The sequence below is a fragment of the Cygnus olor genome, chromosome 6, assembly GCF_009769625.2.
Source record: "Cygnus olor isolate bCygOlo1 chromosome 6, bCygOlo1.pri.v2, whole genome shotgun sequence".
NCBI classification, from domain to species: domain Eukaryota; kingdom Metazoa; phylum Chordata; class Aves; order Anseriformes; family Anatidae; genus Cygnus; species Cygnus olor.
This window is the reverse complement of record NC_049174.1, coordinates 36,184,657-36,204,824: the sequence shown is the minus strand read 5'-3', so window position 1 is coordinate 36,204,824 and position 20,168 is coordinate 36,184,657. Positions and strand designations below refer to the sequence as shown.

Below are 20,168 nucleotides of genomic sequence, written 5' to 3'. Positions count from 1 at the left end.
CAGCAAGGGAAAAAACACATTTCCTTATTATCCTCTTGTCTTTGTCTTAATAATATTTGGTATTCCTCCATAAAGCTGAAGTCACTTAATAAATGTGGATTAATGTTATTAACAACATTTTTCAGGTGGGGACACCAAGGCTTTGACACGCTTATTGATGGACAAACAAGAAATACGTGGCACAAAAAGCAGAACCACCAGTTCTGCTGGTAACCCAGGCGTTTTTGTAAATCAGTGAAAGAAGCCGCCCTTCTCCAACACACCCAAAGCAGTGGAAAGCACAGAGAAAAACCCTGTGGAGCCTTGTTCACAGATGCACATGAATTGCATTCCTTGCTTCAGATTTACTGGCAAGAAACATAAAAGGAAAATGAGACTTGGTATTATAATATGTTCTGCCTCCTCCTGGTAAACCTAATGCCTCTGCCAGCCAGCACCATGCTCTTCTCCACGTGATCTCTACCCTTCTTTCAAAAGAGCAGCTCAGGTGGAAGGGTGTCTGCCCTGGCATTGATAATCAGCAAAGATCTTCTGAAACTGCTTCTTATCAATGACACCCTCCATGCTTAAGTGGTGCTGTCCCACCCCAGCACCCCAGCCGACAAGCAATGTGAGCTTCAGTGGTTACAGGGGGAAATTCTTACTGCAAATCCTAGCTGTACTCCACTAGCAGAGTTCTGTAAGCCTTGTTCCCCAGAAGGGCTGTCTGCATTGCTACATCAGGAAAACACCAAGTTAGACAGCAGTCCGTGCTCAGAAAATTTATTTTGGAAGCCCCAGGTTAACAGTTATTTTAAATTTGCTTTCACTTCATCACACCCTTTGCTGCATCTCTCTTGACAGAGAGTGAAATTCTGATTACTGTTAAAGTCACTGACAAACCTCCCACCGATCAGGAGCAGAGCGGAGTCAGAATTTTACCGTGTACAAGATTAACTTTTCTCAGTTTAGATGATACCTATTTTTACTAAGTGGAATTATTGCTTTTGACTATGCTCAATCTATAACCTCTTGCAGCCTTCAATTATAGCCCTTTTGTGCTACAGTAATCCAGTTGACAGCAAATAACTCAGCCCTGGATATGACAGGTTTACTTTCTGACTTAAAGCCCCAAAGCAGCAATTGGTTGGAATTTCATACTGGAGTGCTGAACTTCAGACAACCCGCTCAGAAACGTGTCTTTTATAGAGAGTCTAGAGCTTCTGGTGCAGAAATTATTGGTTTTGTCCAGTGTCAGGAGTAAATAGTTCTGTTTTGTGAGACAATCAGTATTTTTGGTGTTGAAATTGCAGAATGCGGCAAAGAATCCCATAAAAGCCAGGGAACGAACTTTCACTGTCATTTTCCTTTTCTGTGAGGCCTTAAATATGCAATTACTTCATAAACTGTTTTGTTTCATGTCCTTTTAAATTCCCCAAACCCCCTGAATATTGGCTTATTAATTGTCCTTAATATAAACCCCACACTTTTCTACTCATTATCACCATCTTGTTTAAAGTGAAGCCTTCCTGCAGCGGTCTGCCCAGCAGAGATGACTTTGTATGGGATCTGACCTCAACCAGGATTCCTGCTCGTTCGGGTTCAGTTCTGAGCTCTCCACAAGCTACTAGTGCAATATATATGCACTGCATTTGAATCAGATCTGAAAGATGCTTTAACATGCCTCCCAGCATCGCGATTGTTTCAGCACTGATATTGAACATGAGTAGGATGAATATATCTCTTAAATGCACTAGTGAGTATGTGCCACGAGTCTTTGATTTCTTTAAACGTATTTACATTTTACTTGCCCTTGAGCAATGAATTTACTATGTCAGCATTGTCTTTTCTACTTTCACTTTGTCTGTCTTGTCCACTCACCTTAGCTTGATGTTTATTTTTCATGCACGTGTATAGTCCATTGCACTAAATGCACGAACTGCCTGGAGTGCAGGATTTTCCAGATATTGTGTCTTTGTAAGACGCACCCTTTGTAGCACTGTAAGGTCTGCGATATTTCCTAGCTTTAAACTGGCTTTAGACTTTCTTATTTGTTCCTTTTTTAAGTCCAACACCTTTCACATGCATACTATTTGCAGATGACTGTGGGATTGACTGCCTTAGACACTTTACCAAAGTCTTTAGGTCCCTATGTAGATAGCCCTACCTCTCTCGGCAATTGTGTTTCAGGATGTGTGCTGGCAAGCCGGAACCAGCATATTCAGAAGTCTCTGCAGTCTAGTCAACAGACTAGGAAGTCTTTGTACACCTTACTTTTAGCAGGGAAACAATGATATTTCACTGTTTTAAAAAAGTGAAATGTCATTTTGGGTCACTCTGACACTATGTTTGGATATGAGAGAAAACTGTGTCTTTTTTTTTTTTTTTCCCTAAATATTGAGACCATGATGTATTAGAAACATCCCTTTCACCAAGACAAAAGTTACTTGATGCCATATTGATAGATATATTATGATCTTTATAGATAACACGTGATCAGAACATTTCTGGAGAGCCTGCTAAAGTAGCCTAAAATACTGATTCTTCAGATGGTGATGGTTAGAATGACAGAAATCCAAAAGCTGAGCTCAGTTCTGTCTTGCTGAAGATAGTTTAGCAGAATTTAAAGTGGTGTTAGATGTTTTGCATTCTGTACTTCCAGGAGTGCATCCCACGAGAATACTCCACAGGTAAAAAAAATCCTCGAGTAATAGGCTATATGCATATATACCTTATGAATATATATATGTAACTTGCAGTTGAAGATGGGCCAGTTTGGGCAACTTGTATGCCTAGGGCATCCAAGTGAGAGCATGGATAAGAATTACAAGAATGCTAAAATCTGTGTTAATCTGAAAGTGAAGATCACGAACCATTCCTGGCCACTTGGCACATCCCTGTCCTGCTCCCCACCTTTCCATGCCAACAAACACGGTGAAGCATTTCTGCGAGGTATCTCCCTACATCCTTCCTCTCCTCCCAAGTTTCTCAGCCCCAGTCGACCCTCCCTGCGGGGTCTGCCCCAGCTCTGCTCCCCTCACTCCTCTCCTGCTCCCTGGCTGTGCAGAGGCAACAGGCACGTGGTGCAAAAACATTTCAGAAGACCATGGCAAAGCTCTGGAGTGGATGTGGCCACGCCACCTAGCAATGGGGCGGAGATAGGTGTAGAAATCCTGGCTTAGAAGAGGTAACCAGTGGCATCTTGTGGACCAGGGGAGGAGGCAAGTTGTCATATGCTTGGCTGGAGTTAGCCAATCCACAGATTTCTGATTTTACATTGCACCATAATGCGTAATGTATGAAAAGATAAATATTTTCCATTCAGCAACATCTTGCTGTATTTTCATCTAACTCTATAATTTTAATTATAAAGTGAACATAACCTGTATCAAATTATGATTTTGTTAACATATTGAATGAGGACAAGAAAAATAAATACCAGATTTTATACTGTACAGGCACATGAAGGTATAGTAAAAAAATCTGGTTTCCTTGACCACATTGTCATAATATGCATATATAACTGCTTATTGAATCCAGGCTGTGTAGACAACAGAAAGAACACTGGCTCCATACCATCACAATGCATGCCCACAACAAAGAGGAGGAAAGAACAGGCTCTTTCATTGTGTGTGTCTAAGTATTACCGACATAAAGGCTAAAAACATTACCTCTGTCTGAAGTGTATCTATATATCCATGCATAAGTTATTAAGTGGGCTCCCTGAGCACAGTTGCTGAAAATATTAATATATTCAAATTATATTCTAGCTACTGCAAAAACAGTAGATCAGACAAATATATTAAAATCTCTTCAGACAAAAGGAGTCATGTTATTTATAAAGTTCCTCCCCCCCCTTACTGGAACACATACCTTCATTGTATATAATATATGAGAATGCAAGATGATCCTTAGATGTCAAAATGTGGCTTAAAGTTTGAGTGTAATCATAAAACAGTGACTCTAATGCTTGCCATAAACAAATTGTCACTGGTATTATGTAACTTAGGCTATTCACAAAGCATGAAAGAAGGGAAGAATAAAAGGTGGCTGCCAAACACCATGGGCCCAATCCGACAGTAGTGCCAAATTGCGCTGGCGGACTGGGAGTTGCGAGCAGCGTGGAACCGAGTGCTCGGTCCTGGGCTTAAATTAGGGCGAGATAAAGGCTATTTAGTCAATTTAGACTGCAAGCAGCAACCGGTGTCTTCTGCAGCCTCCTCTGCTCGCTGTGTCCCGGAGATGAGGAAGCAGTGAAAGTCCCTATATTGCTGCAGGACCCGGGTTTGTAGGGATGCGGCCTGCTGAGGTGCACACAGCCATGGCTGGCCTACGTCAGCGATGAAGCCCAAAATGCCAGTACCTCTTGGATCAGGCCTGTGGCCTTGATCTGCTCGTGTTATCCAGTGTGCGTGGTGCCACCTCGCTGGGTGACACCTTCTCCTGGAGTCCAGGAGAGGTGGCACAGCAGCAGAAGGCCATACATCAGGGCAGAAGGTGTCTGCGAACAGCAACTAATCAGTCATAGGAACAGCAAAGTCATAGGCACTTTGCTTTAGCTCAGACTTCAGGAGTAATTAATGTAAGTCTGATACACACAGCTTTAAATGGTGCTAATGGTTGTGCTCAGGCCCTTGATAAACCACCAAACTAGACTGCTCACCCCCTTTTTATTTGATTTCCCCCCCTTCCTTTTAAAAGTAAAATGACATTTTTTTTCACAGCCTGAAATAATTGTTCGAGCAGAGATACTGGTTTAACTCATTATGAATTATTAGTGGAAAAGTGGGTCTCAGAAGTATGTTACATCTGAAATATTTTTCGTCACTTGAACATGTGCCGTCCAGAACTGGCCCTATTCTACCAGGCACTGGGAACAAACACTTCACATTCACAGATGCTCCTAATTTGGTGTGGTTTGGAGTGTAATTTAGATCAAACGTATCCATGTAAATGAGTCAGGGTTTCTTAATTAGGTGCCTCTAAAGAAAAAACTTGGACCACATCAGTAGGTGTGGGTGTGGTGCCCACAGTACTGGAATCTTTCTATAGATGAAGCTTAGTTTTGTTCAGGCACACTGTAGGTTTTTCTTTCCTTTTTTTTTTTTTTTTTTCTTTCTTTCTTTCTTTCTTTCTTTTTTTTTTTCTAAAGCACAATAATAAATCTGCAGATGGCATAGACATAAAGACGCTACTTCAGAGGAGCTGTCTAAAACACTGTCTCTTTGGCAAATGCCTTAAAGTAGGTCATTCTGCTGTGATTTAGGTTTATATTTCATTGCCAGCTTTTTGTTCCCATTACAAGTAGGGTGCATTCCAGTCCACAGATTTGCTCTTCATTTTTTTTTTCAGATTGGCTTTTATTTACAAGAATTTGTAGATCTTCATAAGAAAATGGCCAATATGCTGTCAGAAGTACTAATCATGCACTTGACCACAAAAAGAGATGTATGAAGGTGATAACCTGGAAATGTTGGAATGTAAAATAGCATTCTCTGAGAGCAAAAAATGTATTGATTCTCTTAACACAGTGATTGAAATGATTGTTGCATCTTCTCCAATGTGTGAAAAATGATTTGGTCTAATGTCATTTCAGAAGTCGCACAAAACAGGGGCATCCATTGTCCTAGTTGCTCAGGTATTTGCTTTTTCTGTTTATATATTTCCCACTGAAAAGCATGTTTTTTTATAGCTTATGAAAAAAGTAGAAATCAAATCATCAGGGTCTGTTTTCCCATCAAAGTGCTGGGGGATTTACATGCCAAACTCCCACTAGCCTTAATGAATTACCTGCATAAATTCCCTTTCAATCGATAGTAGAATAGATCCTATTGTGTTATATTAATTATTTTGCACAGAACACTGACATTTTGGCATTAAAGCCTTTTTTTTTTTTAAGTTCCAATGAATATCTTAAGAAACTTCAAGCCTATTATTTATTTCACAGCCTTATTGTGAGAAAAATCCTGTATCTTTAGTCAGAAAAAAAAATGAAAAGCACTGCAATTTACCCATTGATGACCTGGTTCTGGACATTAATGTGATAGGGCTCAATCACTCAAAATAGAAAAATAAATAAATAAATACATAAATAAATAAATAAATAAAGGGGAGGGGGGTGAAAAAGCCCTTTTGTAATGAATTGAGCATTCTTAATTTTCAGCAACAAAAACCGTTTGAGTTGAAAAGAACGCTCACCCCGAGCAATATTAAGAGGTTACAAAATCACATAAATTAACTCTGCCAGCGATATTTTGCTGAGGCTTGTGCGAGTGCAAACCAGAAGCAGGGCTCTCACATGGTCTTTATTAACTGAAGAGCATTTAGCAGTAACTGCCCTTCCCCAGGATGTGCTGTCCATATGCAGGCGTGCGCAGGGTGTGCATATGGCCAAACGCTGGGAGACGCGGAGGGGCTGGGGGGAGCTGCGAGGACGCGGAGAGTGGAAGTGAGAAGTGTTCGCTCTGTAGTCATGGGCAAGTGCCCTACCCTCTTCATTCCTCACTTTCTCTGTCTACACAACCGGGATAATAAAACTTACTGACCTGAAAAAGGAAGTTCTGAGATTTAATTAATGTTTGAAAAGCTTTTTGAGATCGTTTGATACTGAGTAATGTGGAGTGAACAATGGCAGCTCTTTGAAACAGGGGCTCTATCTCTCCGTATTTGTGTACTGCACCTAGCACAATGGTGCCGTACAGCCACAGAGTCAACCATATCATAAATATTTAAATTAAAACTATGTTAATTATTTTTATCGTTCTGTTATTTGCTGATACACCAGTGCAGTACATTTTGAAGCTTGGTAGCATTGAAAAGTACCAAGCGTAATTATTTGCCTGATTGTTATGAAAATCAGGGTTTATATTTTAAATACGGCTCATGAAAATAGGAAGCACAGGTGAAAATGCACTTTTAAATCCTCATTATTCTTCTCTTTAAAGCCACTAAGCTGTAATGTACTCTTCAGGGAATGGGTGAACTTTGCAAACTCTCTTATTCCACAGGAAGGACAAGGCATGACCGCAGAAACCTCTGCAGCAGACACCTTCCCCCAGTGTGAACACAAAGAAAATGCATAAAGGTGCTCCAGGAAGACTGGATTTCATTTGTGCCTTTAATTCAATAATTGTTATTACTCCTGTCCTGTGCGCACTGGGGTTTGGTGCACGTTTGCTTGTGTCACTAATTCACAAGAGGAGAGTTTAGTAGACCACTATGCACTTCAGTAGAGAGAAATAGATTTCTCTCTTCTCTTTTCCCCCAGAATGAACCCCAGGAAGCTGCAGTAAATGGGACAAGTGTTGGCCTCGGTCCAGCCCCTTCCTGAAACTGTCCTATAGCTGAAACAGAGAAAAGCATGTGCGCAAGAGCATGTCTTAATATATGTTTGCCCTTCTGAAGCTAGAAAGTGATCAATTTGCTTCATGTAGATCTTTAAATGGCAGTCGGGGTGCCTGAGTGCCTCCCTTCCCTGGCCAGCCACCCACTCGCTCTGCTGAAAGGACACTTCTCCTCTTCGCATTTCCAGTAGCTGCTCTCTAAGTGTGTGAACAAGGCTCAGCTTTTCTCCCTGTTGCTGTCCTGTTGCTGAAGAGCAAGAGCAGCTCATGAGCTGGCTGACTCTAAAGAAAGATCCAAATCAGGAAATAGTTTCAGGAAACATTCCTTGTTTCTCATGCCTTCTTTTAAGAACTTTGTCGTTCTGCACATGCCTGAATCTGGGCATTTTTCTTGGAGCAAATCTGAACGCCCATCGCACACTTTGGGTTGTAGTCTCTCACAAGTTCTCTGAGGTTCCCCACATAGAAATCTGTTGCATAGACCTTCCATTCTGGGTCTTGCTTTTTCTTTTAAATAACTTCTACCTTGTTTATTTGTCTCCTGCTTCTATTTAATAAAAGGCTTGTACAGTTCTTAATGTAATCTGTTCTTCTGCCACATGGAGGAAGGGTTCTCCTGAGCCTAGGTTTAACATATAAGACTGCTTGAATCTGCTGATATGACACATAGTTTAGTAAGTGAAAATCACATAAGTTTGCTACAGCTTTCCTCCACCAACTTAAAAAAAAAAAAAAAAAAGTTTGCAGACATCCCCTGCTTAGCATTACTGGCTGCCATGCTATAACTTTATTTTCTGATTTGCCCTCAGAACTCAGGGTACTGCTGCTGGACTTGTCATCACATTGTCATCGCTGCCTGGTGTGCGGTCTATTGTGGGCTTCTGTCTAAGCATGGCTTTTCTTTTTTTTCCCCAATCTTTAATAGGTAGAAATAAGTCTGCTTAGTTGCACGTAGCTTGCAAAAAAAGCCCATGCTCTGCAGAATGAAGCTGCCATGTGTTGTGAGCTTTGAGGGGTGTGCGTGTGTCAGTCATTCAGCTGGGATGCTTTCTCTGGTCATGGAGCAATGGACATGGGGGGAAGACAGCTAAAGCATGAATCTTGCAATACTTACTACTTTTGGTAGATAGCATATTGCGGTTAGTGGGCATGTCTTGGATAATTAGTTCTACTCTTGATGAGGAGCTTATTTGCAGCAAAGTGGATACAAGCAGTTACGAGTGATGAATTCTGGGGGGAAGGCAGTCAGAAAGGAAATCACCGTTCTCTCTCTGGAAGGGCAGAAAGCCTGGATGGCATCTGAAAATGTCTTGCTGCACTGTATAGAGCACAGGAAAAATGGAGCAAGACAAAAATGGAGCTTCTTGGATTCAAAGGTGAATCAAAAGGAATTGGCTTCTGCCCGGACAAGGCAGCCAGATAGGCCACAGTAACAGATCCACGTGATAGACCAAGAGGCAACTGCAGAGCTCCCCAGACAACTTGCCTGAAGTGCCTGCCAAGGAGGCAGATGCTGCTGCTGGAAGAATATCTTCCACAGTTGGGCATCTGGGTTCAGTGCTTTCCACGTAAGGGGGAGAGGCGGTAGCGTCAGGCTGGCCCCGTCTTCCCGTTTAATTATTTCAACATCCATTTCATACTTTGGTAAATAACACGTATTATCCTGCTTTTGTGCGGGAAAATAATAAGCATGAGAGGGCCTTTTGCCTGCAGTGCATCCCCTTGCAGGGATGTCTACACGGATGGGTACGTGCGGACCCGAGCTTGGCTGCCCTGTGCTCCAGCCTGGTCAGATGTGAGACAGCTCGGGTCTGGGAGCCGCAGAGCTGCCTCGCGGTGGCACGGAGCTCAACCTAATAAGCAGAGCAGGCTGAGATTCATTAATTTAACATTAATAAGCACAGCTTATTAGCTCAGGCACAGCGCTGGATAATGCAGGCACACAGCTTCTGGAGCAGAGCTGTGGCCGCCCGCGCCAGCTCGGAGCACAGCGCAGGGGACACAGCCAGGGTGCCGGCAGACTCCTCACCCCCACTGCCTCTTGCACTGGGGGTGGGGAAAAAAAGGGGATTTTGTGCTTCTGCAGAGGCCTCTGTTAAAAAAAAAAAAAAAAAAAAGGAAAAAAAAACATAAAAATAACAAAAAACAACCAACATACCAAAAAAAACCCCACAAACCAAAACCAAAACCAAAAAACAGAAACAAAACACTAAACCCTCCAGGTTTTTTTTGACTGTACTGCTGGCTTATGTCAAGTATTTAATTCATTTAAACCCCTTGTGCCTCGGTTTCCCAATGGGTGTGTAACAGCTACCTGAAGATGCTGCTGTGAGCTGTGAAAGCAGGTAAGGCACTGATCATAAAATGGGAAAAGGAGGGAAGTCCTCCTTCTGGCTTGCTTGGATTATAGTTGTGTGAGTAAATTACTGGGCACAAATACTGACTTATTGGGCAGGGATGGGTTGCTCTCTGTTCACATTTGTGCACAGAGCCAGAGCAAGGTTTCTGCATCATCTGATGGCCTGTGTGTGCCTGCAAAACGGGACCAGAACGGTCTGTCACTTTTATCTGGTAGCTGCGTTTAGCTCATTTGTAATAAGTAACAGGAGAGGCTCCAGTCCTGAGGAAGTGTGGCTCTGTTTTCACAAACGTATGCAACATAAAAATATGGACTACATACAGCAGGTAAATGCTGTCTAAACATCCGCAGGTAGAACAGGCTGTTTTCTGTAGCCCTTTATTTGAGAAAATCCTTACCCATTTTGTTTGTTTGTTTCCTTCTTTCATATATAAGCTATAATATTTGTTCGAATAGGTCATCTTCAGGAAGAGGTATTAAAAACCTAATAGTTGGGCTTAATTATTTTCAGCCTGACACAATTTGTTATGGTATTAGACTGGAAAGAGGTATGCAGTATATCTGTCCAGCCCCTTATTTTGTCTCTTCTGTTTATGTATTATATGATAGTAGAATAAATTTCATGAAAAGATTAATAGGGGACTTTTTTCATCAGATGCAAAATACTTAAAAGAACAGGTACTGCAACCCCGGGCTTTGCATTTAATCCCCCTCCTGTGAACTTCATACACTGCGCTGCGACTTCTTGCAACTTCAGAGGGCTTGGTTCAAGACAGATATATGGCACTGGTGTTAATCCCTGCTGCCAGGCCTTTCTCACAGACTCTCTCATCAGCTGCTTTGTCTGGGTTTCTAAAGAAGGACCCTTCTGAAGTGCGTTTCACATCCTTACGTGTGCTTGATCTGGACCCGCTCCTGCAGCCCGAAGCGCTGCAGTGGGACCACGGTGCAGCCTCGCTGTACTCGGTGGTTTGGGGTAAATGCAGCATTCTGGGAGAAGGCTGCTGAAGTGTCCAAGAGCAAATACAGAAACAGCAGTAATATGCCCCCAACGAAACCAGTCTACTTATTTTTTTTTTTCAAATATTTGGAATCTTGAAGTTGCTCTGATTTAGACTGGGCAAGCCCACTGGTTGAAGGCAGTGGCACAAGGTGCAGGTCTGTGGTAAGGCTGGCACACAGGGCACATTGGCACCCCTCTTCTCCCTAGGAAAAGACTCCCTAGAAATCTCCTTAACATTGATCTAGTTCTCCATTTTGTAATCTCTGCCAGATAATTTTGTTTCTTAAGTTAATTTAAACAAATGTGCATTGCCTATAGTTTTATAATGTAAACATTTTGTGACTAATAACTATGTATGTATGCTTCTTTATTCTCTTTTATGGAGCCATGGGGCCATTCAGACTGGTCCCTGGCTTCCCACTACCAAGTTCAAGATAACGTACCAGCTTTTCCCTGTTTCTTGGTGTTTACAGTATCTATTCTACTACTGCTTCCATACTGACAGAGCAAAGTCCTGTCCTTCCCTGGGGACGTGTTGGTGTGACACAGAAGGCCGACCTTCTTCAGAGAGGCTTAGAAGATTGCACCCGTAATGCTCAGACCTCCAAATGGCTTAACTATCACATCTTCCTGCCCTACATCACTCCGTGCCACTGTGTTGCATCCGTATACCTCTGGCTTCACCATGCTTTCTGCAGTGACACTTGGTAAGCACACACTTGGTTATTTATACAGTACAGCCATCCTCCCACCACTTCTACAGAGTTGTAGTGAATCCAGGTATTGTGAATATATGTATGGCAAACTATTGCTATTTATTATTTGTATTTTTCCCCCAAAAAACACCAGTCCTGGTCCAATTTTCCTTGTTGTTCTATACATACACAGCAGGAAACAATTGCTGTCCCAAATAGATTATGCTTAAGAAAGCCAAGGCAGACAAAGGAAGCATTATCATCATTTTGTAAACAAGGAACCAAGGCACAGAGAGATTAAATGATTTACCCAAGGTCACACCGAACATCCGGTCAAAGCCAAGAACAGAACCCAGGTCTCCAGAGTCTCAATCAAGTGATTTAACTATAATATCAAAGACTTATTGTGTATACCTGATATCTTTCCCCTAAGACACAGTAACAAAACTTTCTTCAGGTTAGGATAAATGCCACATATGGTGCAGTAAATTTTGTATATGGCACAGGTCTTCTGACACTGTGTACCCACTTCTTGCACTCAGGTTCTTCCCAGGAAATAATTTCCCTTATTATTCCTCCATTGACACTAATAAATTTTCATCTTTCTCTAGATAACCCACTACAGGAGAGGATGCATGCACAGGGTACATCAGAGGAATAGAAAATTGTTTTTCTGCAAGGGCAAACTCAGTCCTTCTAGGGACTGTTTAAAATCCTTCCTTGCTTAATTAAATGCGGACATTCCCACAGCTATATGGACTTCATTTTGCCTTTTCAACTGGAAGCTGCACAACAAGATAAAGGATCTACATCTATTATGTGTACGTCAGGAGAATGCAGCAAAAATGGTCAGTATAAAGGCATCATTCATTATAAGCTTGGAGTAGTCTTTTATTTGGAATCATTATTATTCATTCATTATATCATTCCTGGGATGAAATACTTCTCTGTGTACAGGGACTGCATGGGGCCCTCAGTCCTGCCTAGCCCCTTCAATTTTAAGGGTTGTTTGGCTGAAAAGTGGCTGTGCCAAAATGGCAGTAGTTATTCTCAACAGCAGGACAGCCGAGAGGGGAGGAACAGCACCCTTCACTTATGTGCCCCCATCTTGTGGTCTGCCACTTCTGCACAGCCGTTCGGCAAGCAGCACAGCTCCAGGTTTGTTCCTGAGTGAGCACGTGGTCTACGTACTATTTAATGGCAATGCCACGAAACAGGAGAAGAAAACCCAAGGTGAACATAAGACTGTGGGTTGACTTTGTGGGCTGACACGTCTTACAAACTCAGCTCAAGGAGTGTGGAAACCACAGAGGGGTTATAAGGTGGATCTGCACGGTGTCATTTCTCTGCCTCTGTTGTACCTCAGCAGCGCTAGGAGACACATCACTATTTTTTAGATGTTCTGTGTTGTCTTAAGCTTCCTCAGGAGGTACAAGAGCTTGTAATGTATTTTCTTAGGTAAGTATTTTTCTGTCACTACATGCCTCAGCATATCATGAGAACCATAATGCAAATTGAGCATTATAGATCTAGATGGTGAAACATGGTGATCCAAAAGTCTGTGGCTGGAGAAAGTCAAACTTGAACACTGTACAATGCTGAATTTGCCATTTCAATATACTTGTTCATGGGTAATCCCAATAATGTCTAACTGCAGCAAAGGATACATAACTGTTCCATGTTCTAGCAGAGGAAAAATTTGGGCTTTCGCTTGGAGACACTGATTTCTTGAGCAGAAATAGGATATGCATAGATGTCATAAATCATGCTTCATTTTGCCAAAGAATGTAATTATCTTTGGTATTTTGGATGACATTTGCAGTAAGATTTGGACACCACACACACATTCCTTTTAAAATTATCAGTTATTTCATACTGGAGTTCTACTTACTTCTTTAGATGCTCGAAGAGGATTTTCATTGTGTCATAGTTTGGCCTAGGGAGCTTTTTTACCAGGGTCCTTATGGCTTTAATGCGAGTGGCATTGTCTGGGATTTCTAAAGGGAAAAAAAATATATATATTTTTAGTGCCATATTAGGATTTTGCCCAGTACTCTACCTAGTATCTTAACAAGAAAAGCCATCATTAATACATGGTTAAAAACAGAACGTATCATACCTTCAGTCTTCTTAATAGAGAGCAAGAGTAACTTACAATGATGAAAAAAATCTCTGATTCTTAAGGAAGCATTTTCTGGTTCACAGAATTATATTTTTATGCTTTTCATTTATTTTATTAGACCATTGAACTGTCATCCTAAGCTTTAAGACCCCAGTAAGAGACTCATATCTTAAATGGAATTTCACTTTGGAATTACATTCATCCAATGAACCAACTTCTGTGCTGGATGCTCTTCCTATGTACTTCTTGTTGTCCTTTATTGTACATTGTACCCTATCAGGTTGAGAATACAAAATGTTTTCCGATTCTTTTTACTCATGTTTTCTGGTGATCAATTCTTTCAAAAAGCTATTCCAGTGCAGTTATTTTCTAATACCTGCAGCATCCCACAGCTGTAATTTCTATAGGAAACAATTTGTATTTCAAAGTTGCAATTAGTAATAAAAGAACGCAGAACTAAGGGCTTTAAACTGTCTTTTGAGGTGATAAGTACGTTGCTATCCTTTTTGTTAAGATAAACCTTCCTGCTTTTGCATGATTCACAGTTTTGGGGAAAAGGTTTGACTGATTTCTGCATCGATTCCTATAAGATGTTGCAACTAAAGCAAATTCATGTACAACTGTCCTTTCATTTAGCAACAGATTAGATAAGGTGCCAGTAGGTCTGATGTAGGGAAAACATCCTGCTTGTTACATGCCCTAGATAACCTGAGTATTCTTTTCTGAACTTATAATCTATGATTTAATTATCACCTATCATTCATTGTATATGTTGCTTTTTAATATTCTTATTACCGTAGCACTACCCTAGGATTGAATCCCTGGTTCAGTAGGTGCTGCATAAGCATACATGGTGATTAGTGTCCTGATGCAAAGATTCCCACTCCACCCCACCCCCCTAAAAAAAATGTAAAAAAAATCAAAAAGTTCCTGCACTTGAACTGAATTTAAAAGCCAAAATTATTAATGGGATTACATTCTTTCTTTCCTCAGCACATATTCCTATTTCCTGTTGGGAATAATACTTCCTACATGCAGATATACATAGGTACTATCTATCATTTAAAGATTTATATATATGAATACAAGAGACAGAAGCTCAAAGTAGTCAATGCATGAACTTTGCATGAGTTTTATTTTCCAGTTAAAAAATAAAAAAATAAAAATCTTTCACATGGATCTAGTTTATAGAAAGTCATGCAATTGACAGTAGTTGTGATGAAGTTACACACAAATGAAGAATACAATGTCTGTGTATTTTACTTTTACTCTGGTTTGACATATAGAGAGCCTCAACTTCTGAATGGCAGAAGACCCAACAGTCTTGAAACCCAGTCATCCCTTGATTTTTCTGCCACAAGCCATTAGTACTGGTTATTGTTGTCCTATGGACAATCTGTCCAGTGGAAATATGACTGAAACTGCAAATTAAAATGATCTGAAATGTGCAGAAGTGAATTTATTGTAAGAAATGAGGACAAATACTGACGGCTCTTTACTTGTGTGGCATGGTGTGTGCACATGCTGTGATATTACTAGAAAAGTTATATTTAGACTGGGGCTGCCTTGGCTGTTGCTGACTGCAACTTTTCAAATAAAGCTACTCAACTTATTTTTAATTCATATGTTTTTTTTTCATTCATGAAAGTTCAATGGACTTCAGTAAGAGTGAAACACTGATGTTGAGAAAAACTCAACAGAAGGAAATCATAGGATCATAGACCCATAGAATGATGGCTTGGGTTGGAAGGGACCTTAAAGACCATCCAGTTCCACCTCCGATGCCATGGGTGAGGATGTCACGCACTAGACCAGGTTGCTGTTTGTCCATTACAGAATAGTTGTGTGGAAATTTAATACAGTAAAAGTTTATCATGCTCTTTTGAAGGAAGTGTCTCCGCTCACTGTGCCAATTAACAAAGATATCAGCGTGGTAATTACCTTCCCAACAGAATCTCATTAGATATAATTGTAAAAGAAATTTAAAAAAGAACAGTATTAATTTACGAAGAAATTATTTAGTGAAAGAATGCCAGGGATATATAACTTCATTTTAGGGCCCAATGTACCAAAGCCACAGGTACTGACATAGAGGAGAAGAGAGGTTTAGCTAGGTGCTAAAGTACAAAATCCACAGAAATCTTGCATAAAATTATTTTGTGAATCAGCCTATTTGTTAATTGTTAGTCTATTGTAAAAGAAGAAAAACAGGCAACATGTGGTAACTTTAGTCAGCATTTCTGAACTGGGAGTGATAAACACCTCTGCCTGGCTCTGGCATTTATCAGTACTGAGATATTATTACCACATCGAGTCACAGCATGGTTACTGTTATCATCAAAAAAAGAAAAAAAAAAAAGAGCCAGCTAATCTTAATGGTTTGTAAAGCCGTTACCTGCACTGGTCTGACATTTATCATGATCATTTTACCACGAGTCCTACATTGCAAAGGTATTTTATCTGGAAGGGACATCACTATGAATTATTATTTGCAGCTAGGTAGAAAATTGTATGTTGTAGATACCTTTTCTCATTATAAATCACAGTCACATTTCACCATTTCCCACACAAAGCTGCTGAGCCCAGGCTTTTTGCCATAACACTTATTCTCGCTCCCTTTTATAGTTCCATGAAAATATTGGGTACTCTTTCATTAAAATGGTTGATATTGTTGTGTTATTTTTTTCTTTTTTTTTTTTTTTTAAAAAAAAAAAAGCTATATACAGTTGATTTTCTTCTAGCATAAAAGAATTTGGTTTTCCACTCGAGAAAGTGAAGAGGATAAACTGTTCATTTTTTTATTAAAGATTACTCTCGCTTCAGTTTTAGTGGCTGGGCTTGTCTTTACTCTTGACCTTGTTGATGGAATATTTAACAGATCAGATGCAAGATCTTATGTTTCAGTTGCAATACCTATGCATTTGCTTTCCTTCTGTAAAGCCTTGAGTCCCAATTTCATAGAAATTTTCTCCTTTCAGATTCGTAAGTAGGAATATTTTTTTTTCCTGAGGTTGTCTCTTTACCATGCTTAAATGGAGGGAGAAAATCTTTAAACATGGGTTTGTATAAATAGCCATGGAGAAGGTATCACCCTCTGTGCTATGTTCAGAAGCCTAGCACTGCACAGTGCAAAGACAGGAAAACACTCTGAACAGCTCTTAAATTTTCCTGCTAAGTCTAGGAAATGGAAGAGACCAATTCTGATAAAGTGAAACAATATTATATTTCATCTTGCTCTTTTATTGTGAAAATTGATGAAAATATCTGAAGAAGATTCCTATTTTGGAAAGTTAGACTCTTTCCCTGTGAAGATTTCAAAAGGAAAAATGTAGTCATAATCACATTTATAAAAGGAAGAATGAGAGGACATTTAATCCTTTTTGCATTTTCGGGCAAAATATGAAAGATGTAGGTGATAATTTCAGCAGATCGAGATACTCTGAAGTGAATCGCAGATGGTATTCTATGTAATATTTTCATAGAATGTATATTTAGAATTTGGGTTACTGTCTTTAAAAATAGGGCTGGCTCCCTTTAACAGAGCAACACAGTGGAGATGCTCTCTTGTTTACATTTAAATGAAGAATGCATTGAAAAAAACACTTAATATTATATAAGCGCTTTTGCAAATGAGCTTTGGATAAACATTTGAGCATAGAAGAAAACATGACGTGTCTGTAACATTAACAGTGGCTGGGTAAAAATGAATGAAGAAAGTAACCTTTAGCACTCATGTCCATAAAGAATACTTAAGCAAATCCCACTGAATCTTTCTTTTAATCATTAATTTTAAATGGACGTAGATGTTTACAACAAGCCACTTTGTTTCAGAACAGGAAGTCCAAGGTTTATCTCCAATAACTCACGTTAGCTCGGAAGGGATGTATGTCTCTAACCTGACATGCATTCATTATTTTGTAAGGTACTGGAGGCTGACCCGTGACCCTCCTCAGACCTGCTGCATTATTCATGTCTGACTTACTTTGTATAGTTTTACTATAGTTCCCATTTCCTTTTACCAGGCATTTCAGCTGCTTGCGCATGTTTAGTGTTAAATGGCATTTATGGCTCACATTAATGCCTAATTTTATCACGAGCCATGGTTTCTTTTTATGCTGTCAAGCCTCACATCTGAACTGCTGAAAAAAACAATGATTTATGATTCTGCATAAAATATCAAATTATTGATCTCTCACCTAATCTATTTTTGGTTTTAATAGTATGGTTTTCTTGTTTTCTTACACGGCTCTTCTCACCTTGTTTTGCATTTTTGGATAAGATTTCTGCTGTGGTTAAAACGTCATACACTGTTGCTACAGCAAAAAGCTGTCTGCCAAGAGTTTTTCCAACATTTCACGACTGATTCAGCTACCGAGAAAAAGACAGGCCTTGTTTGGGGCTTTTTTGGTTTCTTTCTTTCTTTCTTTCTCTCTCTTTTTTTATTTTTTTAATCGGAACTGAGTGGGTTAGGTGGATTTTCGAGTGCTAATGAAATTGTGAGACTTATGGCGCTGGCTACAGCCAGCCGTAGTGTGGGCAGACGCTCTGTGAGCTTCCCCACTGTGCTGCTGTGCAAGCATCCCCGCTGTTATGTTTGCTATAGTTTTAATGTCTGTGAAAAATTCCTGATGCAACTAAATTATGTTCTGCCCTCTTGTTTGTATAAATAAACACCCGACTTAGCCAATTCATCTCGCTCCTGCCCATTTTAGAAGCTGGCCCTGTCACACAATGCTTAACCCTAGTCCTTGATAGCTTTGGTGTTATCAGGAAATGAAAATTTACTTAAAAACTGTGCTTTCATTTGCTAAGTCTTCATATTCTGGAAGTCAGGCTGGGTAAAATACACGGACTTTTTATGTGCGTGTATATATATATATATATATATATACACGTATATATAAATTATCCGTATCACTTTCAATGTCAGGATATTTTAATGTTACTGTATGCAACATAAAAGTCCCAATTTTAATCACTTGCAGTACACTGGCAATTGTCTCGTGAAGATACATTGTAAAATATTTTCTTGCTTAAAAAAAAAATCTATAAAAAGTATTCAAACTAACTAATGTTTGCTATAAGGAAAATAACCAATTTGTGATCCAAATTGATTTTACTTTTGATTAATGCCTCAGAAATAGATGTTGCAAAAGAAAATGAGAATTGCACGAAACCTCTCTATATGGGCAATTGATAAATTCATCCTATGCCATATAAAGTGGAGTTTGCAATGAATATTCATACAACTTTTGCAATCCATCAGCAAGACCCCGGACAATGAGTCTGCAACTCAGTCCCATTTAACAAAAATATATGTGGAATTAATGGGAAAAAGCAGCACTTAAAAAAGTTAAACTTTAATGGATCAAACTCCAGGTGCTGGAGTTTGAGGGAAATAACCAATAATAGTCATTTTTTACATATTTGATGGGACTGATTATGCAATGTGCAACTCTAAATGGCTTATAGCACATTGTAGCATGGTTCCATCCCATTGGCTACAGTAGGGTGCAGGCAGATGGATGACAGTGACAAGGAGAGAAGTGCTTTTGCTTAGCCGTGCGTTAAGATGCCATCCAGAAGCTCTGTGCACTGCAGACACTTCATTAGGATGCCAGGATAATGGTAAACTACCACTCAGAGTGACACCCCATTTCCTGCTTACTGAGCTCTCCAACCTCGGCAGATGTCAACAATCTCACAGTGCTACAGAGCAGACCTAACTTTCCAGGCACTTTGACTCCAATTTTTTTCCCTTAACAGTGCCATACATTACATGCAATATGTAACAGCAAGTACCAAACAGAAAACAAAATTTGCTGCCCTAATTATAACAAAGCGGCATCTGACTTAGGTACTGCATGCCCGGCGTACATACAACCGGTTAGGCAGCATAAAAGAGGAATGATCTTTGTCAGTCAATTTTGGGGGGTTAATTAGACTTAGGACTTTGATGGCTAATGGCTCATCTGATCCCAACTGGAATGATCGTGCTTCGCTGCTAACTTCTACCAAGCGTCGGAAAAAATGTGCCGAGCTCTTTCCTGGTATTTCGCCGTGCGTGGGGTTTTCTGCACAGAAAGAGCAGACTTGAGCATCTGGCCGGTGTGATATTTTCTCTGCAAATGCACAACTCGAGGCCGTAACGCACCTCCCCAGCAGCAGTTAGAGCCAGCAGAGAGACGGCACTGCGATGCTTAACCTGCGCTCCTTTCCAGGGAAACACAAATAGTTGCTCACACTTTTAAAAATTGCCTTCGGATACAGAAACAGCAGCTGTAAGGTCACAAATCCTAATTTAATTTAATTTCTTGAACCGACTGGGGCGTCTTTATGTATGTTTTTGAAATTTGGAATCCTGTTTATTTTATATGCAGGTTTTTCACCCCTTCTTTTGGCAATGGGTGCTCTAAAAAGGTGCTCAGCCCTACCAAAACGATGGCCCATCACTAATTCTTAGGTTGCACAGAGGGGTGGAAGCATGGCAAGGCACCACGTTGAAGATGGGCTTAGGCTGGGGTCCCTTGGTCCTTGCCCCTGCCTGTTGGGGACCTGGCAATGGTCAGCGATTCAGGACAGAGAGAAACTGGAGCAGGCTGGAGGGAAGCATGGGGACGGGGGAGCAGTGCCTTTCACCCGTCTCATCTCACACAAAAATTGAGAT

The 20,168-nt window shown here is 40.3% G+C and overlaps 1 protein-coding gene and 1 long non-coding RNA gene across 7 annotated transcripts in view; one reads left to right on the top strand and one right to left on the bottom strand.

The window, feature by feature from the left end:
• Window positions 1-13,373, top strand: part of LOC121071863 — a 90,098-nt gene extending 76,725 nt beyond the window's left edge. For both annotated transcript variants that reach the window (XR_005820829.1, XR_005820828.1), the window contains 2 exons: window positions 11,158-11,391; window positions 11,991-13,373. This is a non-coding gene — a long non-coding RNA (uncharacterized LOC121071863). The remainder of the gene's footprint in view (window positions 1-11,157; window positions 11,392-11,990) is intronic.
• ARHGAP15 (Rho GTPase activating protein 15) overlaps window positions 1-20,168 on the bottom strand; it is a 332,536-nt gene that overhangs the window by 10,432 nt on the left and 301,936 nt on the right. For all 5 annotated transcript variants that reach the window (XM_040560622.1, XM_040560623.1, XM_040560624.1 and 2 more), the window contains one exon: window positions 13,271-13,376. In XM_040560622.1, the coding sequence (XP_040416556.1) occupies window positions 13,271-13,376 (106 nt within the window). The remainder of the gene's footprint in view (window positions 1-13,270; window positions 13,377-20,168) is intronic.